At 49.8% G+C, this 26,017-nt stretch overlaps 1 protein-coding gene across 1 annotated transcript in view; it reads right to left on the bottom strand.

Moving 5' to 3' along the window:
- Cit (citron rho-interacting serine/threonine kinase) overlaps positions 1-26,017 on the bottom strand; it is a 162,097-nt gene that overhangs the window by 47,216 nt on the left and 88,864 nt on the right. Inside the window, exons 17-23 of the mRNA XM_051176511.1 lie at positions 25,855-25,980; positions 22,532-22,627; positions 18,406-18,522; positions 17,479-17,588; positions 16,461-16,635; positions 11,549-11,746; positions 1,215-1,268 (exon numbers count right to left, since the gene is read on the bottom strand). Coding sequence (XP_051032468.1) covers positions 1,215-1,268; positions 11,549-11,746; positions 16,461-16,635; positions 17,479-17,588; positions 18,406-18,522; positions 22,532-22,627; positions 25,855-25,980 — 876 coding nt within the window. The remainder of the gene's footprint in view (positions 1-1,214; positions 1,269-11,548; positions 11,747-16,460; positions 16,636-17,478; positions 17,589-18,405; positions 18,523-22,531; positions 22,628-25,854; positions 25,981-26,017) is intronic.

The following is a 26,017-nucleotide window of genomic DNA, read 5'->3' as shown; positions in this document are numbered from 1 at the left end:
ACGTGACTGAGGTTCCAGTCACACTCTGAAAATACCGAGGGAAACTGAACAGAACAAAGTGTTGCCAGGTCCACACACAATTCAAAGTGAGAGGAAGGAACCTCAGCCCTCAAAGAGCACGTTCCCTACGGTTCCACTTACGCCAAGTTCAAGGTTAGACAAAATTCAGTTCTGGCACCGGAATGGCTGGCAGAAACCGTTAGGGACAAAGGGTTCTCACGGGGTGGGCAGTGGGAGCCACCTACGGGCTGAGACGCCCTGCAGCTCCATCTACAAGTGACTACTCAGGCTGCTGAGGTGCAAAACTCTGAGAGAGGGCACCCAAGGCTGGGCGCCCCAGTTAGAGCTGGTGACGGGGTCCCTGTGAAGGTAAAGGACAGATGCACTTGTGTGGGAGGGGGCGTCTCTGGAAACTCACAGGTGTGTATGGCACAAGCCCAGACAACACGGCTGAGAACCCACAAAAAGAGCACAGATACAGAAGCACAAACAAGGACCGCGTCCCCGTCTCATAAAAGGGGCCTGCTTCTGTCCTTCATTTTGATCAAAAATAGACTTCGCTTCTACTCTGCCTTGACTAGTTATGTAACCCATGAGCGATGCTCGTCTGCTAATAGAACCCTCACAGAAGTGACGTCACCCACAAGGCAGATTACCCCCCCCCCCCGCCCCCAGGGAGATAAACTTTGTTGATACACAGGAGAACTTACTGGCCCTTCTTCTTGGCAGAGGCCACAAGCTGGAGAAGCCACATGGAAAACCAGTGCCTGGCATTTGGATAGGTGCCTGCCCGGCTGTGCCATGGACCCTTCCACACTTGGGGGAAGGGGATGAGAGCTTTGCTGATGCTACTAAATCTATTTACAGTTTCATAGTGAAGGTCCAAATAGGATGTTTCTGGCTTTCTGTTTTGAGATATGTTCTTATCTGTACCCTGGCATCACCTTGACCTCACAAGCCTTAGCTACCTGTACAGGTACATGCCCCACACCCAGCTACAGTGACAATTATTTGACTATTTTCGCCACCACAACTACCTTCCTCTCCCAAGCCTAAAGAATGGTTTTGACACCCTTAAAACCAGCAGCCCCCTGAAAAACTAAAACAAAACAAAGTATCGTGGACTTCAAGCCGCAAGCGCATATGGAAAATCGGTCACCGGTACAATGACACCAGGGACACCGCCCGTTCATCTTTGGCTTGTCTGTACTCACGGTGCAGCTGTTTCGCAGAGCATCAAACTTGCGCTGGATTTCATCTCTGTGGGCCTGAAAGGTAAGGGGCAAGTTAGCAAGTTATAGATTTTTCATAGGGTAGAATGCAAGTCTCCGTGCTACGTGCAATTGGCTTAGAACGCCGTGGACACTGTTGCAGCCGCCGCTGCAGCCGCCGCTTTGCAGAAAACTAATTGATCCAGCTCATCCCAGTCTGGCATCAGTGAGAAGTAACGGGGACATACTGTTCTGTGTTAAGTGAGCACAGCTACTCAGACCGCGTGTCGTGAGCATCAGACAGATGTTTTTATATTCATACTGACACCTGGGGAGTGCTGGGGGGATGGGTAATAAAGGACAATGCTCCCACTGCTCTTCACCGGCCCTAAACCGAACCCCAGTGCTGAAAATACGAGGAACCAGCCTAGTAGACAAACAGGCACACACACACACACACACACACACACACACACACACACAGACGCACATGAGAAAGAGACACTGCTTAAAAATTAAAGCTGCTAAGATCACAACATTTTACACTGACCTGGAAGTAAAAAGATTCACACAACCTCACACTGACCTGGAAGTAAACACCCCAGCTTTCTCTGAGGCGTAGCTACCCTAAAACGGCAGCGTTTCTGCTAGAGTTTGGATGGTAAGTGCCTTCTAGCGGCACTTGTGTCAAAGGCGTGTAGTTAGCCTGCGGCACTAACGGGAAGTGGAGAAACCCTCAAGGCGTATGGCCTAGCAGAACTTAACACATACTCTCCCCATCTCCCTCTCTCTCCCTCTCTCTCCCTCCCTCTCTCTCTCTCTCTCTCTCTCTTCCTCTCTCTCTCTCTCTCTCCCTCTCTCCCCCTCTCTCTCCTTCCCCTGCTGTCAGAAGTAAACGCCACCACCCCTGCCCACCACCACCACCACATACCCCATACTGATAACACTAAACTGTGTCACAGCCAGTAACGTTCTTCCTCAGGTCCAATAACGGGTATTTCGTCTTAGTAAGGGAAAGCTGACTGACACGATTCTTATCAGCACTTAGATAGGATACACGCACACATAACCGTTCTGGTGAAGGGAGAGACCCCAAGGCAAGAAAGGACTTGCCACAGGTGGTGGGCTTAAAAGCGCCGAGTCAGCAGAATAGGGTTCTAGACAGAAAAGAACACCCTAAGTCAGCAGCAAAGAATACCCTAAGTCAGCAGCACAGACACACATTAACAAGAAGCTCAGACGTTCAAACGGCGCCGTGTGAGGGCTGAGCCCGAGGACATTGTAGCATTTTAAACACCGCAACAGGAAACAAACACACAACAACGACGAAAAACTGCCTAGAGCTCTGTAACCAATAAAAAAAAAAAAAAAAACCGATCTGTCCAGGTGAATAAAAGCAAGGCTGCCACCGACATAGGCTGAAAGGACATCTTCCCACTGACATAGGCTGAAAGGACATCTTCCCACCGACATAGGCTGAAAGGACATCTTCCCACTGACATAGGCTGAAAGGACATCTTCCCACTGACATAGGCTGAAAGGACATCTTCCCACCGACATAGGCTGAAAGGACATCTTCCCACCGACATAGGCTGAAAGGACATCTTCCCACCGACATAGGCTGAAAGGACATCTTCCCCAGCAGACCCTTGCTACAAACACAGAAACCCTTCAGGTGGGACAATGGCAACTGTGTGTAGATGTTGTCTGCGCAGGGCCCCTACTGAGAGCTGCTGGGGGCCTGGTGAGAGGCCCCTAAGGTCGTGGAGACCTTGAAAGTGACTGTGGACCCAGCCCCTCACTCTCCCCTCGACTGCTTACTGGTCACAAGGTGAGCAGAGCGATCTGTGTCCACTGCGCCCTGCCACCACACGCTGCTCTGCCACAGAGTCAAACACAAGGAGCCAATCAGTCATGGGCAACGGCCATCAAAACTATGACCCCCAAAACCAACCGCTTTCTCCTTTCACGTTAATTGTCCCGGCTACTCTGTTGCCATGATGGGACGCTGACCAAATATAGCCAGCAACAACAAAAGACTAACTTGCTGGTCTGAGAATAACATTTACCCAGCTTCAGAACAAAGCCATCACTACTGCTGTTGGAATCTCGCTTAAACCCCATGAGCCCCCTCAGATGCACGCCCTGATCATCATGGACAAAAATGAAGGATTTATCTATCCAGGGAGAACAGGTTCTTACTTTTGGGGTCAGCAAGATTTGTGGGGTTTTTTTTTTTTTTTTAATTTATTTTGTTGTTGTTTGGTGGCAAAAATACTAGAGGTTTTTGGTCTGCAAGCCAATTTGAGCTACTTAAATAATCCCTCACAAGGGCAAAAGTCCCTACGGAAAAGATGAAAATGAGGCTGGAGAGATGCCTTGAGTGAGGTGGTTTGCCAGCGCCCACCTAAAAAGCTGAGCACACAGGAACACCGATCGCTCGCTGTAAACCTGGTGCTGGGGGCGGAGACAGGAGAGTCCCGGGGACTCACTGCCAACTGTCGAGGTACAGGGTTAGTGAAACACATTTTAAAAAAAAGTAAAGTGGAGAGCGATAGAAGAACTCTCTTGATTCAGACCTTTGGCCTCCGCATCACAGGACACACACAGGCAGACACATAAGGCAACGCCCCCCCCACTCCCTCCACTTGGTATATAAACTGTCAATAAGTAAGAAAGAGATTCCAATAAGTCTACATACACTATTAAAAACTCATTCTACTGGCCTGATGGAATCTGAAATTCCAGCCATGGATGGTTCATTTCAATTAAAATTTGCCATTATGAAGCCTTTGGCTGGTTCGGACACATCAGACTCCAGCCCTCGAGGAGGCAAAATGCAATGAGCCACTGTCATGACGGCTCTGGTCTGATGGGGAGGCATAAGTATAGAATGTAAAGCTGGTCCTCTTGTGGGTGTGTGACAGCATCTCCATCAGATTTGATGACTACCCAACGGGTCCCAGAAAGGAGAGGGCTGCAGTCACGACTCTGAGTTAGGAGAGCGGATGGACACACAACTCAGAGTTAGGACAGGGGCTTCTGACCATGACTCGGCAGCTAGGAGAGTTTGCTCTTGTAATGTACCTGGATTTAGTTCCCAGCACCAACATGGCAGCTCACAATTATCTACAACTCTAGTCCGGGTGATCTAGTAACCTCTTGTGGCTTCCTCGGGCACTGCATGCGCATGGTGCAGACAGACATGCAGACAAAACGCCCACATACATAAAATAAAAAGTTAATAAATCTAGCCGGGTGGTGGTGGCGCTCGCCTCTAATTCTAGCACTCAGGAGGCAGAGGCAGGTGGGTCTCTGTGAGTCTAAAGTCAGGCTGGTCTACAGAGCTAGTCTAGGATGGCCAAGGTTACAAAAGAAATCCTGTCTTGAAAAATCCAATAATAATAATAATAATAACAACCACAATAACAGCAATAAAACTTTAAAAATTGAAAGGAAGTGGGTACAAGATACTGATGTTTCCTTGAAACTGGGAGAAGGGATCCACACGACATGCGTTCAGGGATGGTGAGACAGGCTTTGGGTTAGGCCACTGGGTGCTAATTAAGTATGGGGGGCAAGCTACAGGAAATATTTATGCTCTAAAATTATCAGAGACCCCAGAAAGTAAAGATATTAACATAGCGAGCACAGAATGCCAACCAGACAACATTGTTACGAAAACAGCCTAACCTCAATACCTTGTGGGGATCCCCAGGCCCCACGTGGGAACCTCGGGACTTAGAGAGCTGGCCCAGGGGTTAGTGACACTCTCTAGTTGTCTCTTAGAAGGAAAAGGGGAACCTGAACTACAGTTACAAGAGGAAAGGCTGCAGGGTAGGGACAGGAAGGCAGTGCTCAGCGTCTGGCCACCTTCCAGGATCCACAGCCCGCAAGCCTCCAGCCTTTCTGGCTTTGTGCCCCGAGTTCACGTCTTGACTATAATGCCAACAGCTTAGTAACTGCACACAAGGCTTGACGTCTGCACGAAGGGATGAGAGCCTGCACTGAATCCAAGGTGACGGCTTTGGGCACAGTGAGTGGGGGCGTCTCATCGGGGCCCCAAGCTTTCCGCCGCTTATTATTTGGCTAAGTCTCTCCACCAAATCAGTAAAAGAACACTGGGGTCAGGACCACAGAGCCGCCCGCGGAGCCGCCCACGGAGCTGCCCGCGGAGCCATGCAAAGTGTGTGCCACTTCTCTCCCAGGCTATCCAGAGTAACTCAGATGTCAAAAACACAGCTGTGCGCCACGACGAAGCCTGAGGATGGTCGACCGTTCTCGATCTCACGGGGAGGGGTGGTGCCATCCTCCGCACTGAGAGAGGGCGGAAACTGCCTTCTGTTATCAGGAGTGGTCTCTAAATCGCGGTGGTCATGGTTCAACTCTGCTGCAGGTGTCTCCCTTGACCCAACCTCAGCTGTTGGTGGCCAATTTCAACGCAAAACCAATCAACAGGCCTAAAATCCATATATGAGCAAGTACATACCATGTTCCTCTTTTTGTGACCGGGTTACCTCATTCAGGATGGTTTCTTCAAGTGCCATCCACTTGCCTGCGAATTTCAAGATTCCATTATTTTTTTTTCGGCAGAGTAGTATTCCATTGGGCAGATGTACCACATCTTCTTTATCCATTCTTCAGTTGAGGGGCATCTAGGTTGCTTCCAGGTTCTTGCTATTACAAATAATGCTGCTATGAACATAGTTGAGCACATGTCTTTGTTGCGTGGATGTGGATCATTTGGGTATATGCCTAAGAGGGGATTTGCAGGGTCCTATAGTAAACTAATTCCCATTTTCCTGAGGAACCGCCATAGTGACCTCCAAAATGGCTGTATGAGTTTGCACTCCCACCAGCAATGGAGGAGTGTTCCCCTTTCTCCACATCCTCTCCAGCATAAGCTGTCATTGGTGTTTCTAATTTTAGCCATTCTGGCAGGAGTAAGATGGTATCTCAAAGTTGTTTTGATTTGCATTTCCCTGATAGCTAAGGATGTTGAGCACTTTCTTAAGTGTCTTTCAGCCTTTTTGATTTCCTCCATTGAGAATTCTTTCTTCAGTTCTGTACCCCATTTTTTAATAGGGTTATTTGGTGTTTTGTTGACTAGTTTCTTGAGTTCTTTGTATATTTTGGAGATCAGCCCTTTTTCAGACGTAGGATTGGTGAAAACATTTTCCTAGTCTGTGGGTTGCCGTTTGGTCTTGTCCACAGTGTCCTTTGCCTTACAGAAGCTTCTAAGTTTGAAGAGGTCCCATTTATTAATTGTTGATCTCAGTGTCTGTGCTCCTGGAGTTATTTTCAGGAAGCGGTCTCCTATATCAATTTGTTCAAGGGTACCTCCTACTTTCCCTTCTAAGAGGTTCAGTGTGGCTGGATTGGTGTTGAGGTCTTTGATCCATTTGGACTTGAGTTTTGTGCACAGCGACAGACATGGGTCTATCTGCAGTCTTCTACACACCCTCATCCAATTGTGCCAGCACCATTTGTTGAAGATGCTGTCCTCGCCCCCATTGTATTCTTTTTAGCTGTTTTGTCGAAAATCAGGTGTTCATAGGTGCGTGGATTAATATCAGGATTTTCAATTCGATTCCATTGGCCTACCTGTCTATTTTTGTGCCAATACCAGGCTGTTTTCAGAACTATAGCTCTGTAGTAGAGCTTAAAGTCAGGGACGGTAATGCCTCCTGAAGTTCTTTTATTGTACAGAGTTGTTTTGGCCATCCTGGGTCTTTTGTTTTAAAGGACCACCAGCCTATAATTCACACCACCAGAGGAACTAGGTTACAATGTGTATTCTAAGAGATTCATATAAAGTCCCTCACAGAAGGGGTAAGGGACAAGTCCCCCAGAGCACATGGGAAGTGGGGGGGGGGCAGTGAATGGAGAGAGAAGTAGGAGAAAGAGAAGGGGAGGAGAGGAAAATACGTGTGACTAGGAAGATTGAGTCAGGGTAGGAATAGAAGACAGGAGAGAGAGAGAGAGACAGACAGACAGACAGAGAGAGAGAGAGAACATAAAAGAGGGAGCCATTATTGGTTTGAAAAGAAAACTGAACCTAAAGAAAGGTCTAGAGACCACAAGACTGCCGCCAACTAACAATTTGAGCAACCGTGGAAAGGCTACCATAAATGCCATTCCCGGATAGTGAGACCAACAACTAACTTATCCACCATCATGGAGCCCTCATCTAGTACCAGTTGGAAACAGAAGCAAACACCCATAACTAAACACTGAGTCGAACCAGAATCCAGATGCAGAGAGAGAGGACAAGACCAGGTTGCAGAAACACATAGAGACAGCTGACCTGAACAAGGAGCTAACGGGCCCCCAGAGTGATAGCTGGGAATCCAGCATGGGACTGACTCAGACCTCTGAACATGGGTCTCAGCTAGAAGGACTGAGCAGTCTAAGGGACCTCAGACAGTGGAACCAGGATGTATTCCTAGTGCACAAAAGGACCTTGCGGACACATCCCCCATGGAGGGATACTGCCTTAACCTAGAGACAGGATAGAAGTCCTAGTCCCTACTTCAAATGACTTGACAGATCTACCTGGATGGTATTGCCCTACATGTGGAATTGGGGTGGGGGGATGGGAGGAGAGGGTGGTCAGGGTGCATGTGAGGGGGCAGAGAGGGTAAGAGGGAGGGAGGGAGGGAGGTAGAAGGAACTGGGATCGACATGTAAAATAAAAACAAATAATTAAAAAAAAAAAAAACCCAATCAACAGGATGGATAATGGAGAAGCAGAGAACAAACACAGTATACAAAGGCCTCCCAGCGGCTCCCGCCAAGTCCTTCAATGGAGAACTCCTGTATTAACAGTGTTCCATCTAATTTGGCCCAAAGACAGAGGCCGGGCCAGGTGACTGCTCCTTCCCAGCCTGGGAGATGACCGCCTCTTTGAATTAGGAAATAATAGCCCATTTGGCCATTCCCTTTTATTGATAAAAAGCATCACGCCGTGAGGTTCACAAACCTCCTACGAGATCATTTTAGATCTGGCTGATTTAATGTGGTTGATGCTCATGTTGGATCTGAATGTGGGCTTTGAACAATGAGCGAGTAATAAGGCACTGTGTTTGTGGCCATTTTTCATTTTCTTAGAAAATACCCTCTTCAGAACCAAGCCAGCCGAGAGGCCTTTACTTGGCAGCCACATGCTGTCCATAACCAGGTCTGAGACGATTTCAAGAAGCAGCCAAGAAGGCAAAGACTCAAGCAAGGCCTCAGGGTGGACGGAAGCATGTGGAGGTGAGATGGAGGGCTTCCCCAGCACAGGTTTGCAAACAGCTGAGGACCCATGGTATGTCTGCCATTTTCTTTCTTCTTTGGGCCAAGGTCTTCTGTGTGGGCGCCTCAGACTGCTGTGCCGTTACAACCGGCTTCTTCGACCATCAGTTTGAACAAGCCCTATATTCCAGGTACCTTCTTGTGCAAGAGAGAGTACAAAGAGTTTTTGGAACGAGGGATGGCTTTTGTTTTCCGGGATTTTTTTGTAAAGAGTCTTGGAGGTAGTGATCTCATCCAACTTAATTAAGTCGTGACTAGCTGCTGTGCGAGGCCTCAAGCAGCCAGCAGACACAGCACATTCCAACCCGTGCAGCAAGGCAGGATTTAAGGGACTCATTTCCCACAGATAAGCGGCAGTGACGCACGCTCAATTTTATGTCCTCCTCCGTCCAAACAGGCAGGGAAGATACATGATCACTGCCTGCCCTCCCGATTCCCACAGAGCAGCAAGACACATGTGTCATCCTTGGGCACTGCAGAGAAAAATGAATTGAGGAATCACAGGCTAGTGTCCTGGGGAGAAAAGGCTAAAGACACAACCTTAGTTAGGCACACCGCAGGCGCTCTTCATCGGCGGATTAAGTCACTGATGTCTCACGCTTTGCTTCCGAGCTTGGATGTTCTTACATCCAAGGACAGATGACACAATGCATTAAATGACAGCACTTCTCCCAATCACAGCTGAGAGAAGTTATCTGTCTGTCCTCTCCACTCACCCAACTGGAGTGAAAATGTGCATCTTCTTGGCATATGCTCCCTAAAGATCACTCCCTCTGTCCATCCACCTTGCCTTCTACGCACCCGCTCTCTCTCTGGACCTTTTCATTCTCATCGGGCCCACCAGTCCTGCTTTTTATCTTGCCAAACCGCTTCCAACCCACTCTCGGAGCAGAGTACATATAAAAAAAAGATGGCGTGGCTGTTTTCTTTTGTCTTTCCAGACTACATCGTGGGGGCAGTGTCACAGAGAGCGCTCTCATGGAAATGGCGGAACGTTGGGGCCCCCGATCAACAGCCAGGCTTGGCAGAAGTCCCAGAAAGCCAAGGCCACGTGAGCACCTTCCTTACTTGAATTGTTCTGTGTCACGGTCATCATGTGAACCACTGTGGTGGCCACTGGTCACCAGAGGACCCCGACCCTGAAAAGTCACATTATCAACCTTGTTTAAATAGTGGTATCGCTAAACCCAACTGCAGGAGGCAACTTGTAAGGATAAAACTAGTTTAAAGATGGATAGACAGACAGACACACACACACACATACACACACCTCACTAATCAAGGTAAGTCACGAGCAAAAAAATACACATGACCTATAAAAGTGATTCTGCTCTAAGAGATACAGAGATACTTTCTGAAGTAAACAGGGCCAGCATTCAAGTGGGACTGGAATTGATAAGGCAATATATATATATATATATATATATATATATATATAAAATCACTGAACAAATCAGCCGCATTGTCCCAGCCCACAGACAAGGGTACCCTGACCAGCAGGCGTGACTGTACCCATCTGCTTGGCAGGAACAGTGTGTTACTATGAGGAATGTGTGGGCTGTCTAATATAGCCAGTGAAGCTCATTCTACTTCCAGAGTCTGTGCCCGCCATGCAGCCTAACAAAGGCAACGGGGCTTGCTTTCTTTCTTTAAGGATTTATTTTATCTGTGTGTGTGTGTGCGCACGCATGCGTGCGTGCAGGCGTGTGTGAGAGAGACAGAGACAGACAGAGCAAGCGAGCTCAGGTGCCTGGGGAGGCCCAGAAGAGGACATCAGATCCCCTGGAGCTAGATGGGCTCTGGGAACCAAACTCAGGTGTTCGGGAGTAGATGCGAACACTCTTATCTGTGGAACCATCTCCTCAGCCCTCAGTTACCAGTCTTCTAAGTGATCTGCCCTGAATGGGGAGATGTCAGGATCACCCACCCAGAGCATCCCCATCACCCAGCAGGTACTCTTTTCTCCGGAAGCTGATGAGTTAGCATTCCACAGGAAAACCTCCCATGAGCTCTGTTTGTCCATCAGTCAGCCTGGATTGGTCCCTGTGGAATGGCCAAAAAGTCTTCCAGAAAGAATGGAGGTGTGAAACCAGTGATGCCTAGCCACGTTAAACCTCAGGAGAGCTCTCCCCAGCTTGGTAAACTTGTGTCTCCAAAACAGCGGGGAGGTAAGATATTGCTTTTAGAGAAATGACCTCTGGTCCAGAAGACCCTTTCTCACCCAGATCATACCAGAGGCATAAAGAAGACACGGACAGAGGACAGGGCCGAAGAGATGGCTTGGGAGTTAAGGGTGTGTGTGCTGCTCTTCCAGGACCCGGGTCTGGCTCCCAGTACCCAGGCCAGGTGGCTCACATCCTGTAACCTCAGCCTGGGGGGACTCTGATGCCCTCTTCTGGCCTCTATGGGCACTGCACTCATGTGACACATATTCACACAGCAGATGAAGCGTGGGAGTGTGCACCTGAGACCTAGCGACTGGGAAGCGGAGGCAAGAGGGTTACAAGTTCAAGACCATCCCGGACTAAACGGCAAATCTTCATCTTAAAACCTCTCCTGCTCCAAAAATGAAATGAGAGAGAGACAAAGTAGACTGTGGCTTAAAAGAAATAGTAACACAAATGAGACCAAGCAGGAACAAAAGGCAAGCATAAAACAGAAGTCCCAAGGATAAGGTGTAAAGACTACCACAGGACAGAAATTAGTAATTTCTTACGATTATTAAAAACCAAAGTAGGAGACTCAAGGGTACAGACTACAGCTGAAGATGAGTTCCACGTGCAACAATGATCACTTGAGAAAGAGACAGTAGGAATTTTTCAAATTGCTCAGGAAGACGGATCTTACCGGATGAGCTAGGCAACAAAGAAGTCTAGCTACACAAGCTATTTTTCCGCCCACTATCCACACCCATGAATCGATTTCTTTCTTTTTTCTTTTTTCTCTCCTAACTCTCTAAGAGTAAACAAAGACACTTGGCGCCCACCCTCATCCAGGCTAAGACCTCCCGAACCTGCCACCAGAGATGCTGGCAGACTAACCGTGAGTGCCTGGATCTCCTCCTCCGCTTCCGCGGTCGTCTCCTCCAGCTCCGTCTTTGCCTGGCGAAGCTGGCTCTCCAGGGCCGCCCGGGCTGCCTGCAGGGCTGTCAGCTGGGACTCGCGCTCCTGCAGGGACAGCTGTAGCTCTGTGAGCTGGCGCTTCAGCTCCAGCTTCTGCTCCTCGTGCTCCAGGCTGACCTGAGGAGGAGTTGAATGCTCAGTGGACGGAGCACAGAGACTGTGAAGAGACGGCAGCCCCTCAGTGTGGTCAGAGGGGGCCACATGCATCTCAGAGCAACGGCACTGAGAAATACAGCAGGGCGCACAGTGAGCTAGCTCTACCATGGGTTCTGCCTCCAAGGATTCATTCAAACACAGAATGGAAATATCCAGAGACTGCGTCTGTACTGAACATGCCTGAACACGTAACAGGTCACATACATCTTCCCCTAAACAGGACAATGTGGCTTTTTTCAAGACAGGATTTCTCTGTATGGCCCTGGCTGTCCTGGAACTCACTCTGTAGACCAGGCTGGCCCCAAACCAGAGACGCGCCTGCCTCTGCCTCCCGAGTGCTGGGATTAAAGGCGTGCACCATCAGCAACCAGTGTAGCTTCTTGGAGAGCAGCTGCATAGCAATGGCATATTGTGTGACTCAAAAGCACACGTGAGATGTGTGTAAGCCATATGCAAATGATTCCTATCTTCCAATGCCCTTGAGCAGCTACAGGGTTGGGTATCACTGAGGGGAGTCCTAGAGCCGTGCCCCGATGACCACCCCTAACTCACGGACACTCAGATGCTTAGGAAGGCTTCCAAAGAAAGGCAGGATGGTGGGAGTCTCGGATGAGGGAAACATTTAAAGGTATGTGGATATAGATAACCACTATTAGCGGAAAAGATACCTTTATAATTAGAATGCAAATGCCACAAGGGGCTGGATTCTACTTCTCCTAAATATTCTCATGCTGATTTATTTCCGTCAGATATCCAGCATGAGTGTCCTATTCTGAGGTAAGCATTTCTCACCACCCATCCATCGACTCGATGTCCTAGGCGTGGAGAGGAAAGCCAGCCTCTACCTGCACGCTGAGGAGAAAGATGAAGTCAACCACCCCCATTCTGTAGGAAGGACGCCGTAGAAACAGCAGCGCTGTGGGAGCTGACCCCAGTGCGTTGAAATTCTGCTAAGCATTTACAGGAGTGGGGCAGGGCGTGAGAGGGTCGGAGGAGGAGATGGCTCAGCAATGACGAGCATGTGCTGTCCTCGCAGAGGACCGAGCTCAGTCCCCAGTGCCACATCAGGCAGCTCACAAGCATCTGTGACTCCAGCTCCGTGTGTTCTGACACCCCCCACGGGCCTCGCTAGGCACAAACTGATCCAAAGAGCAACAAGCTTCCAGGGCCACCAGTCGGGTGTCCTAGATGAGCTACCCAGAGCAGAGCAGCTTCAGTGAGGTGGACCCTACACAGAAAGGCAAAGCAAGTGACTTTAGTGCCAGATCTGACGCCTTCTTCTGGCCTCTACAGGCACTACAAATCCATGGCACACATAAATATAAAGAAAAATAAATTGTTTAAAAAAAAAAAACAACAACAACAAAACAGTAACAATTTACAGGAGTCAAATCAGATGGAGACATGTGAAACAGGGTTTACCTTGAGCCTAGCATGCGCAAGACCCTGGCCACGTTCGACTGGGACTTTTTTTTCAGCAGGGAAAGCGAGGCATCTAAGAGGTACGGAAGTAAGCAGAGTGCAGCAGAGTGTGCTGCCCTGGCCAGCATGGACAAATTCATCCCAGGACCATGCCAAGCCAGCACACCCACTGAGGGATACAGGGGACATATCCGGCAGAGAAGGCACCCGGAAAAGGTAACATCCAAGTCCCAGGTCACCAGAACAAAGAGAAGAAAGAACTGCAAAAGAGGTAAGGAGGTGTGGCTAATTTGCATGGAGCAGGGATCAAAGAGAGCTGAGTTATCCATGGTGTTTCCAAATGGGCGCCTTCCAGAGAGTGCCACCATCCTCCAGAAGAGGCAGGGAGCCGGGGGAGGTGGGGTGCTTAAGACTAACTACTGACCTTCACCCTCATGGGAGACCCAAGTGCAGAGGTCTAATGTCTTGGGCAACAGCGGCTCAGAAACAAAAGTGGAGGGCGCGGTTGCCAATCTAGATCTGTCCTTCCTTCTTTAATGCTTCGGCAAGAGCTGGAGCCAAGAGGCTGAGACCCTCAAGCGAGGAAGATGGAGTGGCCATGGAAGACAGCACTTCCAAGACACCGAGCCGAGCACCGGAGCTGCTCCAGGCTGTTCCCCGAGAACGTGATGAGGGATGAGGGAGGCGTTACTGTCACCTTCATTCTACAGTCAGGCAATCTGTGTAGCACTCAGAGATCAGGCCACCGAGCAAATGTTACACAGCTTTTAAAAAAAAAAAAAAAAAAACTACAAAATAAAAAGATGGTAAGGCTGGCGCTCGAACCCAGGAAGTATGGTGGGAGGTGCGTGTTTGCAAACACGACATCTTACTGTTTGTCTCATTAAAGTGCCAGCTGTCAGTGCAGGCTGGGACTCTACCGGCGAGCCTGAAAATTCCCCAGATGTCCTTTGGCAAAACCGTGAGACAGGGTGAGAGCCAGTCGAGGGGAATCAGGTGGCCAAATGCTGGGCACTTCAAGCAGGGCCCGAAGTTCCCAGAGGGACCCACAGCAGCACTGAGGAGGAAGCTCAGGGCCCTCTGAGGTGAGGAAGGCTTGAGGAGGAGGCCTCTGCCCTGAATCTCAGGCCCAGCATGTGGCCCAGGGAAGATGGACTGGCCCTGTTCTATTTAGAGCTAAACTCCCAGGGAGAACGAGAGCCCTGGGCCTCTCTTATGAAACCTACCATCCTCCTGGTGGGGGAAGCAGTGAGCTGTTCGAAAAAGAAACAGCAACAAGTTTCCCAGGGGGACACGGGCTTCCCAGGCGAGCTACTGCACTCACAGGCTCGGGGAGACAGACCAGTGGGAAGGAGAGATGAAAGACAGCTGACTTGTCCAGGCTGAAGGGGTGTGTGTGTGTCTGTCTGTCTGTCTGTCTGTGTTGTTTGCACCGACACCCTTACGGCTGACTCTACTGAGAAAAATGAAAGTGTAGCCTGGACCAATCCCCTGATCCATTCACACAGAGTGCTCGCCCCATGCCCCTCCCGATTCCAGGTTTACTGGCTCATGACTATGGCTCACTCGGGAGGCTGGGACAGGGTGGACACTGTCTCAAAGAACCTGCAATAAAAAGCTGCTGAAGATGATGCCAGAGAGCGCATCACAAGGATCTGGGAGACGCTAGTGGAGGGGACCGGTACCTCGACCAGCTCTGGGAATGGGACTATGTTCGGTCTTTGGAGCCCAGCTAAAACAGACGTGGGGAGCCGTGCGTGTCCCTTCTCCACGGTTTGACCCTCTCCAATGCTCAACCGTCTTTTCCTTAGGAAAGATAATCTGCTCTTTGGCAGACGCCATGGTAAACATCTGAGCACCTACTGTGCATGTGATACTAGCCTCCCTCCTGGCCCAGGTGTCTGACTGTAAGGAACAGCTTTCCAGGCCTGTTTATTTGGGACCAGCTCACCAACCCGACACACCCCTGCTCCTAGGTCAGGAACACTCATCTGATATTACCACTGTATACCTTTGCTACCCACCTGATAGTACCACTGTATACCTTTGCTACTCATCATCTGATATTACCACTGTATACCTTTGCTACTCATCATCTGATATTACCACTGTATACCTTTGCTACTCATCATCTGATATTACCACTGTATACCTTTGCTACTCATCATCTGATATTACCACTGTATACCTTTGCTACTCATCATCTGATATTACCACTGTATACCTTTGCTACTCATCATCTGATATTACCACTGTATACCTTTGCTACTCATCATCTGATATTACCACTGTATACCTTTGCTACTCATCATCTGATATTACCACTGTATACCTTTGCTACTCATCATCTGATATTACCACTGTATACCTTTGCTACTCATCATCTGATATTACCACTGTATACCTTTGCTACTCATCATCTGATATTACCACTGTATACCTTTGCTACTAGCTGACACACAGTAGGTGTTTAACAAATACACAATGATACCTGCATCTAGCTTCCTGGTTTAACGGGAAACTCAGCATTATCCCCAACCATACTTGCTACATTCTCCTCTGAAGGGCATGGCTTCTTCCTAGTTTTCCTCCATCAGGCAAAGCTTAACCTGGTTGTCTTTTAATCTCCCGTCATTGTAAGACAGGCCTCTGCCTCAGCCACAGGCCTGTAGCCAGCCCACGCATCTGCCCACGCATGCACTGCACATCTCGTGGCCCTCATTAAACCTCGCTGAAGGGGGAACTGCTCAGCCACGGCTGCACAGATTCATCAACCTCCACGACCCCAGCAGAGCCCTAAAAGGAGAAACATCACCACTGACTCTTCAGAGACGAGGAGCCTGAAGCACGAACACAATTATCTATCAACAGAGAACCAAGGGAGCTGGCAAGATGGCTCAACCGGCTAAAGTGCTAGCCGCCAAGCCTGAGCAACCTGAGCTTGGCCTCCAGAGCCTACGCGGTAGAAGAAGAGACCCAAATTCCCCAAAGCTGTCCTCTGACTGCCGCGGGCACGCTGTGGTATGTGTGGACACCCATGTGCGCGCACACACCCAACCCTGTTTTCTAAACTAGTGATAAATAAAGGCGAATTCCAACCTGGATCCACGTGGGCCACTGTATGCCCTTACTCACGGTGTGCAAGCCCTCCAGTGTGTACGGATTTGTGCTTGGGGACTGGCTGGCTGGCTGGCTGGCTCGGGGACTGGATTCCCCCAGCAAGACCTGTCCAGGGACCGCCCTTCATCCTCACCTCCCTCAGCCTCGTCTCCAGCTCCAGCAGACGGTTCTTGTCGCTGTGGTCTTGATGGCTGATCTTCTCCAGCTGCTCTTCCAGCTTTCGGTTCTGGGCCTCTAGTTTGCCCGCCTGCGTCTCCAGGTAAAATTTCTGCTGCCTCAGTTCTGAAATCATCTCTTCCTGGGCCTTCCTGGTGTGGGGGGAGGGGTTCCAAACAGAATCAACAGAGGTACAGCAGGCAGAAAGGGAGACTGTGCACCTTCAGTAGCACCCCAAGGTCATCGCCCTCCTAAGCCGGCCTCACAGGCGTGGGCCCGCATGGGGAGTCAGCCCCTCATCTACAGGGTTAAGTACGGTCAAGAACCAGATGCTACCATTTCAATCTTTTGATAGACCTTTTCGTTTTTTTGTTTTTGTTTTTTTTTTTTTTTTTTTCTTTCTTTCTTTCTTTTAGAGCCTATATACAGAGTAGAAGGAATGGCCTCCTTTGAGTAGAATCGTCTTCTGAGAGCTCACAACATGCTCTGTGAAAGACGCTCCTTCTAGAACTCTGGGGTGCTTCCTCCAACAGGGCACGTGGCTGACCTGGGATCACACAAGGTCACCTCCAGCTGATTAACAGCAGGCCAGGACGGCAACAGGGACAACAACCATCCAGAACCAAACTATAATCAGCCTCGGCAGCTGCCGGAAAGTACCATGAGGCCTGTTAGAGATCTAAAGTACTTAAGCACACCTGACTCCTGCCGGGTGGTGATGGCGCCCGCATTTAATCCCAGCACTAGGGAGGCAGAGGCGGGCGGACCTCTGTGAGTTCAAGGTCCAGCCAGGGCTACCCAGAAAGACTCTGCCTCAAAAAAAAAAAAAAAAAAAAAAAAAAAACAAAGCAAAACAAAATAAAAGGGTGACTGACTTGAGAAGCCTGCGGAGGTGAGACCATTCAAAGGAGGGCAGGACTACGCAAGTGACGCACATCTGTGACTGGCCCTGTGGCGGGTCCACCGGACAAAAGCAGCACAGTAAACAGGCTTACATGTTCCTCTGGGTGAAGAGGCTGCTGTTTGCCGCAAGCTTGTTGGCCTCGGACAGTTCCACAATCCTCTGCTCCAGGGATCTGATCTTGGAATCCATGGCGTTGATCATCTGGAACACAGGAGACCTCTGGCACCTCACACACACCACACACGTGGACAGTCACATCCCACAGGGGTGAGGGTGGGTTTTGGGACCCAAACTGAAAGTGTCCTTACAAACAAAGGTCCACACAGGCCGACTGGCCGGAGGTAACAAGAGACACAGGTGTCACTGCTCAATGGATGGCGTTCATCGATGGATGAACACATGGCTGTGGGTGGCGCTCAGTTACTTTTCCAGCTGAAGCCAGGGTCTCCACACTAAGTGGGCCTAGCCGGGAAACTGCCGTCCTGCAGAGAAGCAGGGCTCACTACATCCCAGTCTCTCGTGTATACACCCTGGGCCTTGAACACATAACCAGGAACACATTACAACCTATTTCTCTGCACTGGCACTTTCTCCTTCAGAGCTCAGGGGAGGAGGGCGGACCCAGCGTCTTCGTGCACGCCACGCACGTGCTTCAGCTAGTCCTTCCCTCAGGGAATTCTGGGATGGAAAGCCCCCACAAACGTCTGGGATAATATGGATTTACATGCATCACAGACCAGTCCCGTGCCCAGCAAGTTTGAAGGGAGAGAAATCAGCAAATTTGAGAGAGAGAGAGAGATGTGGGAGACTGAGGGCCGCTGGGTGCCGTCCGTCCACAGCCCTTCTTAAGGACCGTCTATCTGCAGAGTCAGTCCCTGGAGACCATGAATCCCACCCCTGTTCCTCGGGGACAGGAAGCTGACAAAGCTCCCCAGTACCCATCAACCCCGTAGGATGTCACGGAGAGGACAAGCCACCGACCGGATGAAATGGCGTGATTCCAGGCCTCACTACCTACCGCCTTCTGCTCGCTGAGGATTTTGCCCTTCTCGTGGGCCTCCTCTTCCTGCCTCTGCATCATGTTCTCCAGGCTCTCCTTGTCGGCCAGGTCTTTCTTTATCTGATTGTCCAGCACCTACGGAGACATAAGAAGTGAGCCACCCAGGGAGCTAAACTGGGGGAGGAGGGGAAGAGGGAGCAGGGGCCCCAGGGGCAAAGAGAAGGTGAAACCTGAGCAGAGTCTACTTATTCACCAAGATGGCATGAAGACAAGAACATTGCCACCAGCTGCCCAAAACCAGGCGCCCGGTGCGAAACCGGGCAGCTGCAGAGACCAGAGAGCCATGACCAGAACGAAGCTGTTTCCAGAACGAGTGAGTGGGAAGAGAGAGTGCTCAGCACCTAGTCCTGGAGAGGGAAGCGCCCAGCGGTCGAGAACATTACCTGGGGGTGTTTTTTCTTAGCCAATATACCAGTGCTTTTTCAGAACATGCCTTTCTCCTAATTTGAACAAAATGAATTCTGGCCTCTCCCGAGCCGTGCACCTCAGAAGGACAGGAGCTGAAGGGCCAGAAAGTCTGGGTGATTGGGGCTGATGCCCTGACACAGCTGGCAACAACAGGGTGCTGCCCACCAGTATGTGGGTGGCAAAGATTATATAAAGACAGGGGGCAAAGATGTCTTTTTCCTCTGATGTAACCGGGACTAAAAATCCATGGGGAAAAAAAGACACTGTTCTCAGGAAGAGAGAAATTCTGTGTCCTCGGGGCTCGGGCTGCCTCGGGGAGCACCTATTCCCAAAGAGGAAAAAATAAAACAGTAACGGCATCACCAACCCACCAGCTTGATCTAATGCTCTGCAAGGCACTCGGCCCTCCTGGTCACCAAAACCACGGAGGGTCGGGGGGGGAAAGAAGGTACTGAACTCCCCCGCCTTTGACCAGGAGAGAGCCTATGCCTCTCATCACAAAGGCCTCACTTTGCTTTTGTGAATAACACCCACTGCCATCCGACATCCGACAGGAGGATGGAAATAAAGCTGCCAGAATCGGGGTCACAGGCGGGATTTGAAATGTGCCTGCCCCACAACGTCTATTGTGAAGGGCCCTCTAATGGCTTCCAGGTCCATCGCCCCGAGAAGAGAGCCAGTCAGCAGGGAATGGTCCGCGTGGTGAAGGGAAGAACAAATATCAAAGAGAGCTTTAAACTAGCATTCACTGATGAAGAAGAAAATAACCATAGAATGAAAGTTGGTAGAGAAGACCGGAGGTGGCGAGCGGGGTCATGAGGGGTGGGAACACTCTGTGGGGCAATAAAGGGACCGTTCTGTTGGATGTCTGAGGGCTATTCTAAAATTATGCACAAGAGCACAGCGGATCCAGGGTATGAACAGAGCTACCACCGAAATGGCCTTTCAGAAGCTGGAACCAGTGACCCAATGTGGGAGAGCTCACAAGAATCAGCTCATGTGGACCCCAGTAGAGAAGGCAGAGCGAAACAGCTTTTCTGCGACCGTTCCTGGGTTGTCTAGCTTCAAGGGACCAGACAGAGACTGTATCACACACACTATACCCAGGCTAAGGGAGCCCCTTCTCCAGGAAGCTCATGGGAGGCGAGAAGGCTGCTCAGGACGACTGTCCTAAGTCAGACACTGACCCTGGCAGCGACGAGTTGGCCAACGACCTGCATGTGGTCAAGAGGGAGGGACAAGCCTCCACCCACAAGGAGAGCATCTCGGCTTTGACTGGGTTTGACTGGCAGGAAGTTGATCACAGTGAGGGGGAGGGAGATGAAAGACAGACATGGTCTTTCACAGATACGTCACAGCATCATCATTCAAACCCCACAGTGGAACCCCCCCCACACACACAGGGGGTCACTGTCATCATGAGGGCATGCTGGGAGACGCTACAAACTCTAAACGGTGAGTTCCATAAATCTAAGCGGTCACACTGCCTTTGGGGCCACATCTGGACATTTTCCTGCAGTCCTCTAATAAAAGTTAGTGAACTTAACCACAGGTAAGAGAGAGTGGCAGGGTGGTGGTGGCGGCGGCGGCGGCGGCGGTGTAGCTGGGCGAGGACGCACGCACTGGGCTGGCCAGGAGACGGCCTCTTAAATGCTGAGGGTGCAAACAAACACAGGTCAGGGTCGTCACAGACACTGACAGCCTCTTGTAATGTGTGGACAAAGAAGAGGCCACATAGGGTTCTGATGGCCGAAGTCACGGGACCTAGGCTCAGGTCTGAGGGGATCAAGGGCAGAGTAAGCAAGAATGACTAAAGCAAAGTTGTTGATAACCGGAGCCATTGGCTGAGCCAAATGAACCGAAGCTTCCGTCTCAACAGCCAGAAGTGGGAAAGAAGGCCGATGGCAAAATCCCCCTTAGTGACTGGCCAAAGACGACGGGCAGCCTGACAAAAGCCAAGCTTTGGAGCACCGGTCATCAGGTAGACGTGGCTCCTTTGGTTAAAGAAATGAAAGGCAGACCAGCGGCTAAATATACACAATCAAAAACCGCCTTCAATAACCTACTAAAGTTTGGGAGTAAAGCAAATAGAGTATCTGCCGCCGAGATATCCAACAGATCCCTGAAGTTAAAACCTCAACAGGCTGGTCTGCCAGCAGTTTAGACACAGCTGAGAGAGGGCTGGCAGAGTGGAAAGCAAGGAAGCAGAATGTAGCCAGGCCACAGCACAGGGAGACAGAGAATCAAAAGCATGGGAGAGGGTGGATCCCAGAAGATCCAGCCCAGGTCTGTAGTTCTCAAAATGGCAGCAAAGACAGAAGATGCAAATCATACTTGAAATATATTGAACACTTGAAATATGATTAACCTGGGCTTTGAGTTAAAAAAAAATGTGCCAATCCACTCAAAATTTCAAATGAGATAAATTAAAAGAGCCCAACATCCCAACAACTTACAGAAAGACTTCGGAAAAAATAAAGATGGAGAGAAACTCACGCACGCGCGCGCGCACACGCACACACACACACACACACACACACACACACACACACACACACACACACACAGGCTTGGGTTCATTCTCAAGGAGGTAACAGAAGATTGACAGATGACTTCAAAATAAAAGCCAAAAGGCAGTGGGGTTGGGCAGCCAGAGGCGAACAAGGTAAGCCTAAGGATGAGGCCGCCACGTGTATGTAGGCAGCACAACTTGAACTCGGGGAGTGGCTGGAGGTCGTATGAAGGAGTGGGGGGGGTATGGGTAAAAATGATCAAAATGCATTGTACGATACATGCAAAATTCTCAGGTAATTAAAAGGTATTCTTCTTGAAAAGAAAGAATGGGGTGGACATTGTTACACAGGACAAATAGACTAATTTAAAAATGCACATTCAAGAATATGTAACGCAAAAGTGGCAGGGGACTGTGGTGGCTGTTTGAGAGGTGAAAGGGAACTAACAGGTGTGGGGGAAGACACAAGAGACCGTAATGGAAAGGGTGCCAAAAAAGTGAATGAAGGACATGTTAAAAAAAAAAAAAAAAAAAAAAAAAAAAAGTCTATTCTGTGCCATGATAGATACCATTTCTGAAAAACGAGGCTAAGGAGCTAGAGTGCTGGCTGCTCTTTTGTGGAGAACCTGAGTTTGCTTCCCAACACTAATGTCAGGTGACACATAACCATCTGTAACTCCAGCTCCAGGAAAAAAAAAAATCCAACACCCTCTTCTGGCCTCTTCAGGTATTACACACACACACACACACACACACACACACACACACACACGCGCACACACACATGTTTGCGTGCAAACTGCAACATAGAAAAATTGTAAATGAGGCTAAAACACGTTTTCAGAACGACACTAGAGCGTCACAAAATTAAGTTCTCAAGGATGTACTTTAAACCAAAGGGAGAGGTTCCGAAGGAAGCCAGAGATGAGAAAGAAATCTAAATAGCCACGCCCCGAGTCGCAGTGAAAGTGAATTCAGGACCACGGTATGGAATGAAGACTATTTTAGGCTCCAGGCTTGAAAGCCTCAAATCGGGCAGTAAGGACAGCGTATACCCCGGCCCGCCCTTTGCTCTAGCAAGCGGTGAGCCCGAGTGCCCGTGCATGCAAGAAGCCGCATGCGTGCTGTGGACGGCGGCAGACAAGAGCGGCGGGGTGGCTTTACTTTAATCTTCTCCTCGTAGTGCTCTTCTTTCTGTTTCAAGTGTACTTCCAGGTGCTGCGCCGAGACCTGAGCCTCCCGGTGTTTCTCCTCCAGTTCCTGGACACAAAGAACAGACAGTCAGGCGTGCTCGGGGGGACGGACGCCACCAACGCACGTGAGACGCCCACAGGGAACACAACTGCCATGGGCGCACAGGTGACAGGCAGCCGCTGCTCCTCCAATACTAGACCAAGGGTCTTGGGAAGGAAGGCGCCACTGTGTGGCCCTGGCTCTCCCAAGCCCAAGCAGACAGACAGACAGACAGACAGACACACACACACACACACACACAAGACAGACAGACAGACACACACACACAAGACAGACAGACACACACACACACACACAAGACAGACAGACACACATACACAAGACAGACAGCCACACACACACACACACACACGAGACAGACAGACAGACAAACACACACACACACACACACACACACACACACACAGCTGGTGGGCTGTGAGACCGGATCGGTTGCTGTGAGAGACAGGGCAGCGGCTCCACTTTACACAGAGAAATCAAGGTAACAAAGCAACACTTGAAGAGTTCAGCATGACACAGAGACCCTGACCACTGTCCTGAGCCTCGGGCTGTTTTCAACGGTTAATGTTCATCGGCCTTAAATGAGAAAAGGGATTTTAATTCGTTATGAAGATAAACAATACTACGGGTCCCCCTCATTCATGAAGGCATTGCTCAAGAACCCTCGCTAAAAAGGAAAGCTAATGTTACAGTTAGCGTAAGTGTAAAAATAACCGTGCCGTTTGGCGTGACTGCTGTAAATGACTGGCATGTGGAGAGTGTGAATGCTGGGGACGGACACGTGATGCCATGCTTACGTGAAGTAGCGCTATGGGGACTGGAGAAGAACGGAAACACGGGCAGTGGCAAAGAAAATGCATGCGTGCACACGAGCGAGGAGAGAACTTGGCATCACACGAGAAGCTCGAGTTGAAGGTTCTTTTGCTTTTCTGCCTTTAAGCAAAATTATGACTCATCTGAAAATTACACCAACTCATCTGCCTGTGTATTTTAAACCGACCTTGCAGGAAACACGGCGTCCAAGTCACTAAAAGGCGCACTAAATGCAGACACCGTTCGCTGCATCTGAACCAGGAGTCTGGACACCTTGGCTAATTACTGACACCAGAAGTCGTTACTCCCAAGTTCTCTTCTCTTTATGCTACCGTGAATTTCCTTCCGTGGAGTGGGGACAACGGTAAAGGACTTGGAAGGATGAGGAAGTCACACGGGGTATGTCCACAGGACGGAAGGTGGGGGACGGCTTTTGAGGGTCACACACACACAATGACCAGCAAGTCTGTACATGCAGGCTTTGCCTTGAAGGCTGTCGAAATGCTCGGTCTCAGGACCAGGTGCGCAACCTACCAGATGTGCTCACAGGAAGCTGAATGTAAACAGGAATCTAATTAATAAAAAACATGTCACGGGCTTTGTTCACTGAAGGCCTGCAGGCCTTTGATTAGAGCGGGGGGGGGGGGGCCGTATGAGGCCTCCCGGTCACCCGTTCTGAAACTTCTCGCGCGGAATGGCAAGCGTTTTGAAGCAAGGGCACCTGCTTGCCAGCATCATCGTTATGTGACAGCTTGAGGGACTGTTCTTGGCCCATGTCCCATATACTCTGCAGCCTGAGCACAGGGTTCTTGAGCAAGAGGTGCACTCTGGGAAAAAGAAGGCACAGCCAGCCACACACAAAGGCACTTGGGCAGTTGAGGAGATACATTCAGGATAGGGATTCGACTGTTTAGTTACAAGTCACTTGGTGATCACCTTGTCTCGGGTTCAGTCCTCATACTATACCACAGAAATGGGGATGGAGATCTAAAGACAGGTTAACATACAAACCCACCGCTCCGATGCTGAGACCGGAGACTGCACCTCGCTACTGGGTGGTTTTGTCTCTCTTTTTTTTTTTTTTTTTTTTTTTTGTTGTTGTTGTTATTTTTTAAAACATCTCTTTTACCACAAGCATCAGAGTTAACGCTTCCTTATGTCACACAGTTACTGGAACTCAGGGGTATGTGTCCAGCCCTGGAACAATGCCTGGCACATAGTAGAAGCTCATTAAATATTTGTTGAATGAATGAATGAACACACCACCATTACATAGAGAAACGCTTCGGAACCACAAGAGTTGATTGCTCGAGTGATTGATTGCTCGACAGTCAGGTAAGGGGTAACAGTGGCCGGATCTGCCCTTCCTTGCTCACAGTAAAGTTCACATGCTTGACAAGAGCCGAGAGAGATTCTGATGACATAACAGGATATCAGAAGAGGGGACAACCACATCTGTCTTGTGTGCAGACACACACGCGTACATACATAAATATAAAGACTGGGAGGCAAAGGGAAACCCTGGGACCAATTGCTCTCCTACCCCTTGGCTCAAGAACACCCTCACACTGTGGGTATACCCAGAGAAACCCATCAGCTGTTGCTGAAGAGTTTGGTGCTAAGTGCTACGCAAGCCTGTAAGTCAGCCATTCCTGAGCTCACACAGCTGCAGGCACCTTATTTCCCACAAGCATCAAAAGCACAGAAGGAGGATTGGGCATGAATCCCAAGTCATCCCTGAGTTTCTTAAATATGACCTCAAACTTCAGCTTTGGGAGCAAGACTGGAAGGTGCGGCCTCCCACCCCACCCTCCCGCCCCGCCCCGGCCCAGCCCGGGTGGGACATCGTGGCCTCTGTGGTCTCCGCTGCCCTGATTAAGTTAATTTGGTCATCAGTGCTGGAGACAGAATCCCAATGATGACAAGCCTAAAGAAAGATGCTCAGTGGAGGCAAAGGGGTAAAGTTCTAATGAGAGCCAACCCAGCAGAGACAGAGTGGGCGAACAGCGATCTGGGGCAGATACTAGGCTGAGGAGAACGACCCACGTGACTCACTTCTTTCCTTTCTGAAAGCACGAGTCTGGGCTTTGGCCTTACAAGTCTAAACCCCAAGAGATTTTTGTACTGCTTTTGCCACATTAAAGGCCAAACAAAACTCTGCTGAGAGGACATCAGAAGAAAAAAAAAAAAAGGATAAGCGCACAATTTCATTCTTTAAAATGCCAGGCGAGAGCGGACACTGGAATGTCCGGCGTCGGCTCATCCGCTCTGCTCTCCTCGCGGTCTCTCCGCCACCACCTCTCTCCGTTCACCTACTCGACGGCGCCTCCCGTGGGACGGCCTTCGAGCCTTCTTGCCCCCTTCCCTTTGAGACCTCTGACCTCTCATCTTTGAACTTTGCAGCTGTCATTCCTGCTCACCAGAATTTTATCAGCCATCTGCTGGATCTGTTGGGACTTTGTCTGGATGTCATCCTTCAGTCTGTTTTCTCTACGCTCCATGGTCTCTAGCCTCTTTACCTTGTTCTCCAGAGAATGGCGGCGTTCCTGTAGGTCGTGAATCAATCAGAGAGTTTTAATGGAG

Source organism: Phodopus roborovskii, unplaced genomic scaffold, assembly GCF_943737965.1.
Source record: "Phodopus roborovskii unplaced genomic scaffold, PHOROB, whole genome shotgun sequence".
Classification (NCBI taxonomy): domain Eukaryota; kingdom Metazoa; phylum Chordata; class Mammalia; order Rodentia; family Cricetidae; genus Phodopus; species Phodopus roborovskii.
The sequence above is the reverse complement of the archived record's forward strand: the minus strand, read 5'-3'. Positions and strand labels throughout refer to the sequence as shown.